This window comes from Lathyrus oleraceus, chromosome 5 (assembly GCF_024323335.1).
Source record: "Lathyrus oleraceus cultivar Zhongwan6 chromosome 5, CAAS_Psat_ZW6_1.0, whole genome shotgun sequence".
Lineage (NCBI taxonomy): Eukaryota > Viridiplantae > Streptophyta > Magnoliopsida > Fabales > Fabaceae > Lathyrus > Lathyrus oleraceus.
The window spans coordinates 499,314,384-499,328,451 of NC_066583.1; the positions used below are offsets into that span (position 1 = coordinate 499,314,384).

The following is a 14,068-nucleotide window of genomic DNA, read 5'->3' on the forward strand; positions in this document are numbered from 1 at the left end:
GATACAGATTTTCTTGCATAAACTATAAAGAGTTTTGCTTGAGGACAAGCAAAGGTTTAAGTGTGGGAGAATTTGATCACACTGAATTACACCGTGTTTTTGACTCGAATTTCACATGTTTATTAGGACTTTTTATCATTTTGTTTGTATTATGCTCTCTTTTCTCTTTTTTTCAGATATTTAGCACTTTCGGACTCTTTTGGAAGAAACGAAGCAAAAAGACCTAAAATTAGGGTTTTTCAGCAAAATTACACACATGGTGTTGCACATGGCTGCCGCCATAGGAGAAGCCATGAGTCATCAGCCCTCAACTAGGAGGTAACCTCCATATTCCTATGATCCACCCCATTTACACACATGGCGGGCGCCATGAAGGGATGGCGGGCGCCACCTTTGGAAGTCACGTTCCCACTAAGGGGAAGTTGGAGGGCACCATGGTCTTTGCAAACTGCTGAAATCCTCTATAAATAGTTTGTTCCATTTCGTTTTCTAATCATCCAACTTAGTTTTACAACACTAAGCATATATTTATCATTTGTAATAGTGGTAATCTGTCACATCGGGGGGTTATCGCACCTTAGTGAGATTGAGTTGGGTCACTTCGAGTTGTTGTCGTCTTTAGCTTCAGGAGTCGGAGGTTTATTCTTGTACCAGATTTAAAGCCCTCCATTTGGAGCAGGTTCTTATTTATCGCTTTATTTATTTATTTCCCGCATCGCTTTTATTTTATTTACTTTCTGTCTACGCTTTTATTTTATTTATTTTCCGCACTCGCTTTACTTTATTTATTTTTCGCACTCGCTTTACTTTATTTATTTTCCGCACTCGCTTTACTTTATTTATTTTCCGCACTCGCTTTACTTTATTTATTTTCCGCACTCGCTTTACTTTATTTATTTTACGTACTTTACTCGCTCTCCATGCCTCACATTCTAAAACAAACTTTTCATCATGATTAACGTCGTTGTGATTGTTTGTGTTACCATGTCTGGCTAAATCTTCTAAAGGTTAGAATGTAAGGATCGCGGTTAAAGTAATGTTTCACATATTGAATCTGTAGAAATACTTTAAAGGTTGTTTTGATTTTTAACTTGAGTTTTCTAAAACAAACTTGGTTAGTTTTAATTATTCGGGGAGTGCGAAAGTACCCTGGCTTAGTAACTGAGAATTTTTATCACTTTAAGGAAACATAACTCTCTCGCACCTTTTAGAATATATACTTATAGTTTTCTACACAATTATTTTTAATTACCTCATTAGCCCTAAACACTTTTAATTCATACTATCACCCCAAACTAACTTTTTAAAAATTGTGATAATGTTTTTTTTAAGATGTGATAATGTTTTTATACAAAAATAGGTGAGATAATGTTATTAATCCAAAAATAGGTATGTACAATACCATATATTTGCATACATTTTTCTGAACAGTTAACAATCGTGTAAAATAGGAGATATTACACTATACCATCTATAAATAGTTATATAATTGCCTGAAATGTACTTCATATAAACTAAAAAACCTCAAACTCAATACATATTAGTATTCAACTTTAATATTGATCAACTGGCGCCAAGTCATGCTAGATTAAGCATATTATTGAGAATTTCTATATTATAAAAGCATCAAAATCAACCTTCATATGCACAAAACTTCATCACCATAACCAATCAAACATCTCTACCATGAGGTTTATATGTCAAAGGGCGATATCTTTATCATTAGTGTTGGTGTTTCTATCAACCTCATCATGTGCAATTTATTCAGGGGATGAATTTGAAAATAAAAATATAAAATCAGCTACTTTTGTTTCTGAAATGTTTGAAATAGGTCCTGGAAAAGTTGCAGCTAAAACTTTTTTTGATGTTGAATTTCCAAAGGGCCATGTTGGAGTAAAGAGCTTTGATGCTGAATTAGTTGATGAAGAAGGAAATTCTGTCCCATTATATGAAGCATACCTACATCATTGGTTTGCGATTAAATATCATGCAAAAGATTGGAATATGTTAAAAATAATTCCTAAAAATCCCTTAGAAGGTGCTATTTATATTAGAAATGAAGGAACATGTAATAGTTACATTCTTCCTGCTTATTGGGGTTTGGGAGGTGAATCAAGAGGAACAAAATCGAATATACCAAATCCTTATGCTGTAGAACAAGGAAATCCTTCATATGTTCCAATTGGATATGAAGAAAAGTGGCTTCTCAATCTCATGGTTATTGACACACGTGGCACAAAACATAGAAAACATTGCACAGAATGTAGGTGTAACCGTTTTAATTTGCCAAAGAATTTTTATAATGTCACACTTGGCATCAATGGAAAACCGTTGAGCTCAAATTATAAAGGAGGAATTTTTTGTTGCCAAGATAATTTACAATGCAAATTGAAAAAGGATTTTGAGGCACCTACAAGAAAGCTTGCCCTAAGATACAAAATAACATGGGTTGAATGGAACCAACAACAAATTCCTGTTAGATTCTATATACTTGATTCAACCGACCGAGTTAGAACAAATGGTTCCCAAATAATTCATGATTGCCAGGTAAATAATTGTTTGTTATTTTATTTTTCATACTTTTGTCAGGTTTTCATTTGTAGTTTCATTATAGATTTTATATTTAAAAAAAAAACTCATACATCAAACAGAAAAACACTTTATAAATATATATTTTTATTTTCTAATAAATTATAAAAATAATATTTATATATCAGTATTAACTATTTTCATTCAATTGGATTACAGTCAGAGTTTACAATTCCGTCAAATAATGGTAAAAAACACTCCCCTCCTCATATTGAGAAAGCAAATATTCCAATTGAAAGAGGTGGTTATCTTATATATGGAACTTCTCATATGCATACAGGTGTCATTAATGCAACATTATATGGACAGGTAATGTTCTCTCTATATAATATTATCATTTTCTTATTTCATTGTAATCTTTATGATTATGTTGGTACATATGTTTTAATAAACTATGAATACTTGACATGTTGCTTAAGTGATACGTTTTATTCTTTTTATATTGTTCGAAGTTGTATACTTTAAAACATCATAAAGCACCTCTAAATATTATAGCATTTTTATTAATTTAGGATGGAAGGACTTTGTATACTTCGAAACCAACATATGGAGATGGAAAGGAACCAGGTAATGAGAAAGGTTATGTTGTGGGAATGTCAGGAAGTTATCCCAAACCGGGTTCAATCAAGATAAAAGATGGAGAAATTGTGACAGTAGAAACAAGATATAAAAGTGGCTTTCTTACTGGAGCTATGGGACATATGTATATCTATTTGGCTGATCGATTACCATAAATTATATATACACCTCAGGCAGATTTTTTTTTATATTGTATATGATATCAAGTGACTATGATATTAAAATAAATATTTTTTTAATACAAACAAAATTATTAATTGAAAAACTTATTCAAAAAATCTTTCCCCCACTAATCAAATATAATGTTATGGAAGAATGAAGCTACTAGATAACAGTTAATTATATTAGTTTGTTATAACTACTATACTATAATATAGTTTTCCAATACCACCCGCTTACATCCAACAATATATATAAACTCGTTTTTAAATACATCCGCTTACGACCAACATTAATCTATCTAAATCATTCTTATAAAAACAAAACTTTTAAACAAGAAATATTATTTTTATAAATTTATTTCAAACTTTATATTTTATTGAATGTGAGACTTCAGTTTATCAATAGCAAGTTAAGTTAATGACATACGGCCGACCTTCTAAATTTAAGCAAGAGTTTGTATGTCGACTAGACCACGTAATTTCCACTTTACCAATATATTTATAAGCAGAAACCACTGCTTTATTACAAACTAATTATTTGACTGATATAAATTATAAAATAATTTAATTCATAAATTTAATAATTAGTTTATGATAATTAGACTCAGAGAATACTTTATAGATGAGTTACTCTGTTTAATAACTCATTATAAACAATGATTTTATTAAATTTAACCATTAAATAAGTAACGCTTATTGACTAGATCAACTATATTCAATATGTAGGCCGTTGTTGATCTCTCTCTCTTTCTCTCTCTCTCTCTCTCTCTCTCTCTCTCTCTCTCTTCTCTCTCTCTCTCTCTCTCTCTCTCTCTCTTCCAGGTTACTCCTACCCTATCTCATATTGAAACATTGAGGACAATGTTCGATTTAAGTGTGGGAGGAGATTTTATCGCTTTTCATCTTTCCTTTATTTTTATTGCTTTTTATTGCTTTCCTTTACTTTTATCGCTTTTTACCGTTTTTCTTTAATTTTAGTATGTTCTATGTTTTAGTTACTTGTTTTCCCCTTTCAATAAAATAACATGTGTCTGACGAGTCATCTGTGTAGTGTATCCTTATTTCCCCCATTTCTTTAACCTTACCAAAAAAATTTATCCAAGAAAATAGTACATCTTGAACATTCAGGCTATAAGACAGGTTTATAACAGGATGTAAAAGACTTGGGAAAAACTTTTTCTAAAAATCGGTATTGTCTTAACACCTTAGGCTTCATGATTATAAGAGTCGATCCCGATACCCCATATGTTGTAGCCCCAGTTTTTGTTCCAAATAAGCCATTGAGTAGTTTATCCTAGCAGTCAGCTCCGGCTTAATCATGCTCTACGTAGGGGACCGATGAAAATAAGTGAATGATCACAAAAATTCCTGCTTTGTTCTCAAATCGCATGAAAATTCGGGCTAGGTGACTCTCACACGGTCATTTAACCCAGCAAAATAAAGACATATATGGAACATGCAGATGAAAAATAAAAAAATAATAAGCCTATTTGTTTGTTGGTTCAGAGGTATCTGGTGCTGAACTTGGTAGCGTGGATTACGATCCAATCCCCAACAACTACAAATTGGGTTAAATAAAGGGGTTACACCAACTTATGTACCGGAGCCCCATGCTTAGAAAAATAAAAAAATAAGCCTATTTGCTTGTTGGTTCAGAGGTATCTGGTGTGGAACTTGGTAGGGTGGATTACGATCCAATCCCCCACAACTGCAAATTGGGTTGAATAAAAGGGTTACACCAACTTATGTACCAGAGCCCCATGCTTAAGATCATAATCACTAACCGGTCACTTTATTATGAGTATGTATGGATAACGGGCTTAATGTGATTGCACCTGAATGAAAAGGACTTTAAGAAAACAAAAAGAAGGCTTAGGTATGGTGGGGTAATGTGGATTGATTTGTATAGGAACGAAGCCTACGACCGCAATTGCAGGAAGTGTCACTACAATACCTTTAGTTCGATTCGTTAGTACCTATCGATACATTCCTTGAATGAACTCGTAAATCATTTTTCCTCGAATTAACTCTAGTTGATACTGATTTTCTTGCATAAACTATAAAGAGTTTTGCTTGAGGACAAGCAAAGGTTTACGTGTGGGAGAATTTGATCACACTGAATTACACCGTGTTTTTGACTCGAATTTCACATGTTTATTAGGACTTTTTATCATTTTGTTTGTATTATGCTCTCTTTTCTCTTTTTTTCAGATATTTAGCACTTTCAGACTCTTTTGGAAGAAACGAAGCAAAAAGACCTAAAATTAGGGTTTTTCAGCAAAATTACACACATGGTGTTGCACATGGCGGCCGCTATAGGAGAAGCCATGAGTCATCAGCCCTCAACTAGGAGGTAACCGCCATGTTCCTATGATCCACCCCATTTACACACATGGCGGGCGCCATGAAAGGATGGCGGGCGCCACCTTTGGAAGTCACGTTCCCACTAAGGGGAAGTTGGAGGGCACCATGGTCTTTGCAAACTGCTGAAATCCTCTATAAATAGTTTGTTCTATTTCGTTTTCTAATCATCCAACTTAGTTTTACAACACTAAGCATATATTTATCATTTGTAATAGTGGTAATCTGTGACATCGGGGGGGGGGGGGGGGGTTATCGCACCTTAGTGAGATTGAGTTGGGTCACTTCGAGTTGTTGTCGTCTTTAGCTTCAGGAGTCGGAGGTTTATTCTTGTACCAGATTTAAAGCCCTCCATTTGGAGCAGGTTCTTATTTATCGCTTTATTTATTTATTTCCCGCATCGCTTTTATTTTATTTACTTTCTGCCTACGCTTTTATTTTATTTATTTTCCGCACTCGCTTTACTTTATTTATTTTTCGCACTCGCTTTACTTTATTTATTTTCCACACTCGCTTTACTTTATTTATTTTCCGCACTCGCTTTACTTTATTTATTTTCCGCACTCGCTTTACTTTATTTATTTTGCGTACTTTACTCGCTCTCCATGCCTCACATTCTAAAACAAACTTTTCATCATGATTAACGTCGTTGTGATTGTTTGTGTTACCATGTCTGGCTAAATCTTCTAAAGGTTAGAATGTAAGGATCGCGGTTAAAGTAATGTTTCACATATTGAATCTGTAGAAATACTTTAAAGGTTGTTTTGATTTTTAACTTGAGTTTTCTAAAACCAACTTGGTTAGTTTTAATTATTCGGAGAGTGCGAAAGTACCCTGGCTTAGTAACTGGGAATTTTTATCACTTTAAGGAAACATAACTCTCTCTCACCTTTTAGAATATATACTTATAGTTTTCTACACAATTATTTTTAATTACCTCATTAGCCCTAAACACTTTTAATTCATACTATCACCCCAAACTAACTTTTTAAAAATTGTGATAATGTTTTTTTAAGATGTGATAATGTTTTTATACAAAAATAGGTGAGATAATGTTATTAATCCAAAAATAGGTATGTACAATACCATATATTTGCATACATTTTTCTAAACAGTTAACAATCGTGTAAAATAGGAGATATTACACTATACCATCTATAAATAGTTATATAATTGTCTGAAATGTACTTCATATAAACTAAAAAACCTCAAACTCAATACATATTAGTATTCAACTTTAATATTGATCAACTGGCGCCAAGTCATGCTAGATTAAGCATATTATTGAGAATTCCTATATTATAAAAGCATCAAAATCAACCTTCATATGCACAAAACTTCATCACCATAACCAATCAAACATCTCTACCATGAGGTTTATATGTCAAAGGGCGATATCTTTATCATTAGTGTTGGTGTTTCTATCAACCTCATCATGTGCAATTTATTCAGGGGATGAATTTGAAAATAAAAATATAAAATCAGCTACTTTTGTTTCTAAAATGTTTGAAATAGGTCCTGGAAAAGTTGCAGCTAAAACTTTTTTTGATGTTGAATTTCCAAAGGGCCATGTTGGAGTAAAGAGCTTTGATGCTGAATTAGTTGATGAAGAAGGAAATTCTGTCCCATTATATGAAGCATACCTACATCATTGGTTTGCGATTAAATATCATGCAAAAGATTGGAATATGTTAAAAATAATTCCTAAAAATCCCTTAGAAGGTGCTATTTATATTAGAAATGAAGGAACATGTAATAGTTACATTCTTCCTGCTTATTGGGGTTTGGGAGGTGAATCAAGAGGAACAAAATCGAATATACCAAATCCTTATGCTGTAGAACAAGGAAATCCTTCATATGTTCCAATTGGATATGAAGAAAAGTGGCTTCTCAATCTCATGGTTATTGACACACGTGGCACAAAACATAGAAAACATTGCACAGAATGTAGGTGTAACCGTTTTAATTTGCCAAAGAATTTTTATAATGTCACACTTGGCATCGATGGAAAACCGTTGAGCTCAAATTATAAAGGAGGAATTTTTTGTTGCCAAGATAATTTACAATGCAAATTGAAAAAGGATTTTGAGGCACCTACAAGAAAGCTTGCCCTAAGATACAAAATAACATGGGTTGAATGGAACCAACAACAAATTCCTGTTAGATTCTATATACTTGATTCAACCGACCGAGTTAGAACAAATGGTTCCCAAATAATTCATGATTGCCAGGTAAATAATTGTTTGTTATTTTATTTTTCATACTTTTGTCAGGTCTTCATTTGTAGTTTCATTATAGATTTTATATTTAAAAAAAAACTCATACATCAAACAGAAAAACACTTTATAAATATATATTTTTATTTTCTAATAAATTATAAAAATAATATTTATATATCAGTATTAACTATTTTCACTCAATTGGATTACAGTCAGAGTTTACAATTCCGTCAAATAATGGTAAAAAACACTCCCCTCCTCATATTGAGAAAGCAAATATTCCAATTGAAAGAGGTGGTTATCTTATATATGGAACTTCTCATATGCATACAGGTGTCATTAATGCAACATTATATGGACAGGTAATGTTCTCTCTATATAATATTATCATTTTCTTATTTCATTGTAATCTTTATGATTATGTTGGTACATATGTTTTAATAAACTATGAATACTTGACATGTTGCTTAAGTGATACGTTTTATTCTTTTTATATTGTTCGAAGTTGTATACTTTAAAACATCATAAAGCACCTCTAAATATTATAGCATTTTTATTAATTTAGGATGGAAGGACTTTGTATACTTCGAAACCAACATATGGAGATGGAAAGGAACCAGGTAATGAGAAAGGTTATGTTGTGGGAATGTCAGGAAGTTATCCCAAACCGGGTTCAATCAAGATAAAAGATGGAGAAATTGTGACAGTAGAAACAAGATATAAAAGTGGCTTTCTTACTGGAGCTATGGGACATATGTATATCTATTTGGCTGATCGATTACCATAAATTATATATACACCTCAGGCAGATTTTTTTTTATATTGTATATGATATCAAGTGACTATGATATTAAAATAAATATTTTTTTAATACAAACAAAATTATTAATTGAAAAACTTATTCAAAAAATCTTTCCCCCACTAATCAAATATAATGTTATGGAAGAATGAAGCTACTAGATAACAGTTAATTATATTAGTTTGTTATAACTACTATACTATAATATAGTTTTCCAATACCACCCGCTTACATCCAACAATATATATAAACTCGTTTTTAAATACATCCGCTTACGACCAACATTAATCTATCTAAATCATTCTTATAAAAACAAAACTTTTAAACAAGAAATATTATTTTTATAAATTTATTTCAAACTTTATATTTTATTGAATGTGAGACTTCAGTTTATCAATAGCAAGTTAAGTTAATGACATACGGCCGACCTTCTAAATTTAAGCAAGAGTTTGTATGTCGACTAGACCACGTAATTTCCACTTTACCAATATATTTATAAGAAGAAACCACTGCTTTATTACAAACTAATTATTTGACTGATATAAATTATAAAATAATTTAATTCATAAATTTAATAATTAGTTTATGATACTTAGACTCAGAGAATACTTTATAGATGAGTTACTCTGTTTAATAACTCATTATAAACAATGATTTTATTAAATTTAACCATTAAATAAGTAACTCTTATTGAGTAGATCAATTATATTCAATATGTAGGTCATTGTTGATCTCTCTCTCTCTCTCTCTCTCTCTCTCTCTCTCTCTCTCTCTCTCTCTCTCTCTCTCTCTCTCTCTCTCTCTCTCTCTTCCAGGTTACTCCTACCCTATCTCATATTGAAACATTGAGGACAATGTTCGATTTAAGTGTGGGAGGAGATTTTATCGCTTTTCATCTTTCCTTTATATTTATTGCTTTTTATCGTTTTCCTTTACTTTTATCACTTTTTACCATTTTCCTTTAATTTTAGTATGTTTTATGTTTTAGTTGCTTGTGTTCCCCTTTCAATAAAATAACATGTGTCTGACGAGTCATCTGTGTAGTGTATCCTTATTTCCCCCATTTCTTTAACTTTACCAAAACAATTTAGCCAAGAAAATAGTACATCTTGAAAATTCAGGCTATAAGACAGGTGTATAACAGGATGTAAAAGACTTGGGAAAAACTTTTTCTAAAAATCGGTATTATCTTAACACCTTAGGCTTCATGATTATAAGAGTCGATCCCGATACCCCATATGTTGTAGCCCCAGCTTTTGTTCCAAATAAGCCCTTAAGTAGTTTATCCTAGCAGTCAGCTCCGACTTAAGCATGCTCTACGTAGGGGACCGATGAAAATAAGTGAATGATCACAAAAATTCCTGCTTTGTTCTCAAATCGCATGAAAATTCGGGCTAGGTGACTCTCACACGGTCATTTAACCCAGCAAAATAAAGACATATGTGGAACATGCAGATGAAAAATAAAAAAATAATAAGCCTATTTGTTTGTTGGTTCAGAGGTATTTGGTGTTGAACTTGGTAGGGTGGATTACGATCCAATCCCCCACAACTGCAAATTGGGTTAAATAAAGGGGTTACACCAACTTATGTACCGGAGCCCCATGCTTAGAAAAATAAAAAAATAAGCCTATTTGCTTGTTGGTTCAGAGGTATCTGGTGCTGAACTTGGTAGGTTGGAATACGATCCAATCCCCCACAACTGCAAATTGGGTTGAATAAAAGGGTTACACCAACTTATGTACCAGAGCCCCATGCTTAAGATCATAATCACTAACCGGTCACTTTATTACGAGTATGTACGGATAACGGGCTTAATGTGATTGCACCTGAATGAAAAGGACTTTAAGAAAACAAAAAGAAGGCTTAGGTATGGTGGGGTAATGCGGATTGATTTGTATAGGAACGAAGCCTACGACCGAAATTGCGGGAAGTGTCACTACAATACCCTTAGTTCGATTCGTTAGTACCTATCGATACATTCCTTGAATGAACTCGTAAGTCTTTTTGCCTCGAATTAACTCTAGTTGATACTGATTTTCTTGCATAAACTATAAAGAGTTTTGCTTGAGGACAAGCAAAGGTTTAAGTGTGGGAGAATTTGATCACACTGAATTACACCGTGTTTTTGACTCGGATTTCACATGTTTATTAGGACTTTTTATCATTTTGTTTGTATTATGCTCTCTTTTCTCTCTTTTTTTCAGATATTTAGCACTTTCGGACTCTTTTGGAAGAAATGAAGCAAAAAGACCTAAAATTAGGCTTTTTCAGCAAAATTACACACATGGTGTTGCACATGGCGGCCGCTATAGGAGAAGCCATGAGTCATCGGCCCTAAACTAGGAGGTAACCGCCATGTTCCCATGATCCACCCCATTTACACACATGGCGGGCGCCATGAAGGGATGGCGGGCGCCACCTTTGGAAGTCACATTCCCACTAAGGGGAAGTTGGAGGGCACCATGGTCTTTGCAAACTACTGAAATCCTCTATAAATAGTTTGTTCCATTTCGTTTTCTAATCATCCAACTTAGTTTTACAACACTAAGCATATATTTATCATTTGTAATAGTGGTAATCTGTCACATCGGGAGGTTATCGCACCTTAGTGAGATTGAGTTGGGTCACTTCGAGTTGCTGTCGTCTTTAGCTTCAGGAGTCGGAGGTTTATTCTTGTACCAGATTTAAAGCCCTCCATTTGGAGCAGGTTCTTATTTATCGCTTTATTTATTTATTTCCCACATCGCTTTTATTTTATTTACTTTCTGTCTACGCTTTTATTTTATTTATTTTCCGCACTCGCTTTACTTTATTTATTTTCCGCACTCGCTTTACTTTATTTATTTTCCGCACTCGCTTTACTTTATTTATTTTGCGTACTTTACTCGCTCTCCATGCCTCACATTCTAAAACAAACTTTTCATCATGATTAACGTCGTTGTGATTGTTTGTGTTACCATGTCTGGCTAAATCTTCTAAAGGTTAGAATGTAAGGATCGCGGTTAAAGTAATGTTTCACATATTGAATCTGTAGAAATACTTTAAAGGTTGTTTTGATTTTTAACTTGAGTTTTCTAAAACCAACTTGGTTAGTTTTAATTATTCGGGGAGTGCGAAAGTACCCTGGCTTAGTAACTGGGAATTTTTATCACTTTAAGGAAACATAACTCTCTCTCACCTTTTAGAATATATACTTATAGTTTTCTACACAATTATTTTTAATTACCTCATTAGCCCTAAACACTTTTAATTCATACTATCACCCCAAACTAACTTTTTAAAAATTGTGATAATGTTTTTTTAAGATGTGATAATGTTTTTATACAAAAATAGGTGAGATAATGTTATTAATCCAAAAATAGGTATGTACAATACCATATATTTGCATACATTTTTCTGAACAGTTAACAATCGTGTAAAATAGGAGATATTACACTATACCATCTATAAATAGTTATATAATTGTCTGAAATGTACTTCATATAAACTAAAAAACCTCAAACTCAATACATATTAGTATTCAACTTTAATATTGATCAACTGGCGCCAAGTCATGCTAGATTAAGCATATTATTGAGAATTTCTATATTATAAAAGCATCAAAATCAACCTTCATATGCACAAAACTTCATCACCATAACCAATCAAACATCTCTACCATGAGGTTTATATGTCAAAGGGCGATATCTTTATCATTAGTGTTGGTGTTTCTATCAACCTCATCATGTGCAATTTATTCAGGGGATGAATTTGAAAATAAAAATATAAAATCAGCTACTTTTGTTTCTGAAATGTTTGAAATAGGTCCTGGAAAAGTTGCAGCTAAAACTTTTTTTGATGTTGAATTTCCAAAGGGCCATGTTGGAGTAAAGAGCTTTGATGCTGAATTAGTTGATGAAGAAGGAAATTCTGTCCCATTATATGAAGCATACCTACATCATTGGTTTGCGATTAAATATCATGCAAAAGATTGGAATATGTTAAAAATAATTCCTAAAAATCCCTTAGAAGGTGCTATTTATATTAGAAATGAAGGAACATGTAATAGTTACATTCTTCCTGCTTATTGGGGTTTGGGAGGTGAATCAAGAGGAACAAAATCGAATATACCAAATCCTTATGCTGTAGAACAAGGAAATCCTTCATATGTTCCAATTGGATATGAAGAAAAGTGGCTTCTTAATCTCATGGTTATTGACACACGTGGCACAAAACATAGAAAACATTGCACAGAATGTAGGTGTAACCGTTTTAATTTGCCAAAGAATTTTTATAATGTCACACTTGGCATCGATGGAAAACCGTTGAGCTCAAATTATAAAGGAGGAATTTTTTGTTGCCAAGATAATTTACAATGCAAATTGAAAAAGGATTTTGAGGCACCTACAAGAAAGCTTGCCCTAAGATACAAAATAACATGGGTTGAATGGAACCAACAACAAATTCCTGTTAGATTCTATATACTTGATTCAACCGACCGAGTTAGAACAAATGGTTCCCAAATAATTCATGATTGCCAGGTAAATAATTGTTTGTTATTTTATTTTTCATACTTTTGTCAGGTCTTCATTTGTAGTTTCATTATAGATTTTATATTTAAAAAAAAACTCATACATCAAACAGAAAAACACTTTATAAATATATATTTTTATTTTCTAATAAATTATAAAAATAATATTTATATATCAGTATTAACTATTTTCATTCAATTGGATTACAGTCAGAGTTTACAATTCCGTCAAATAATGGTAAAAAACACTCCCCTCCTCATATTGAGAAAGCAAATATTCCAATTGAAAGAGGTGGTTATCTTATATATGGAACTTCTCATATGCATACAGGTGTCATTAATGCAACATTATATGGACAGGTAATGTTCTCTCTATATAATATTATCATTTTCTTATTTCATTGTAATCTTTATGATTATGTTGGTACATATGTTTTAATAAACTATGAATACTTGACATGTTGCTTAAGTGATACGTTTTATTCTTTTTATATTGTTCGAAGTTGTATACTTTAAAACATCATAAAGCACCTCTAAATATTATAGCATTTTTATTAATTTAGGATGGAAGGACTTTGTATACTTCGAAACCAACATATGGAGATGGAAAGGAACCAGGTAATGAGAAAGGTTATGTTGTGGGAATGTCAGGAAGTTATCCCAAACCGGGTTCAATCAAGATAAAAGATGGAGAAATTGTGACAGTAGAAACAAGATATAAAAGTGGCTTTCTTACTGGAGCTATGGGACATATGTATATCTATTTGGCTGATCGATTACCATAAATTATATATACACCTCAGGCAGATTTTTTTTTATATTGTATATGATATCAAGTGACTATGATA

General features: G+C 32.4%; 3 protein-coding genes across 3 annotated transcripts; all 3 read left to right on the forward strand.

Moving 5' to 3' along the window:
• The first annotated feature begins 1,686 nt into the window (after window positions 1–1,686).
• LOC127081596 (uncharacterized) lies at window positions 1,687–3,323 on the forward strand. The gene is made up of 3 exons (XM_051021839.1): window positions 1,687–2,547; window positions 2,749–2,898; window positions 3,102–3,323. The coding sequence occupies exons 1-3, from the start codon at window positions 1,687–1,689 to the stop codon at window positions 3,321–3,323; spliced, it is 1,233 nt and encodes a 410-aa protein (XP_050877796.1).
• Window positions 3,324–7,060: 3,737 nt separating this feature from the next.
• On the forward strand, window positions 7,061–8,696 carry LOC127081597 (uncharacterized). The gene is made up of 3 exons (XM_051021840.1): window positions 7,061–7,921; window positions 8,122–8,271; window positions 8,475–8,696. The coding sequence occupies exons 1-3, from the start codon at window positions 7,061–7,063 to the stop codon at window positions 8,694–8,696; spliced, it is 1,233 nt and encodes a 410-aa protein (XP_050877797.1).
• A 3,673-nt stretch (window positions 8,697–12,369) lies between these two features.
• LOC127081598 (uncharacterized) lies at window positions 12,370–14,005 on the forward strand. The gene is made up of 3 exons (XM_051021841.1): window positions 12,370–13,230; window positions 13,431–13,580; window positions 13,784–14,005. The coding sequence occupies exons 1-3, from the start codon at window positions 12,370–12,372 to the stop codon at window positions 14,003–14,005; spliced, it is 1,233 nt and encodes a 410-aa protein (XP_050877798.1).
• The last annotated feature ends 63 nt before the right edge of the window (window positions 14,006–14,068 follow it).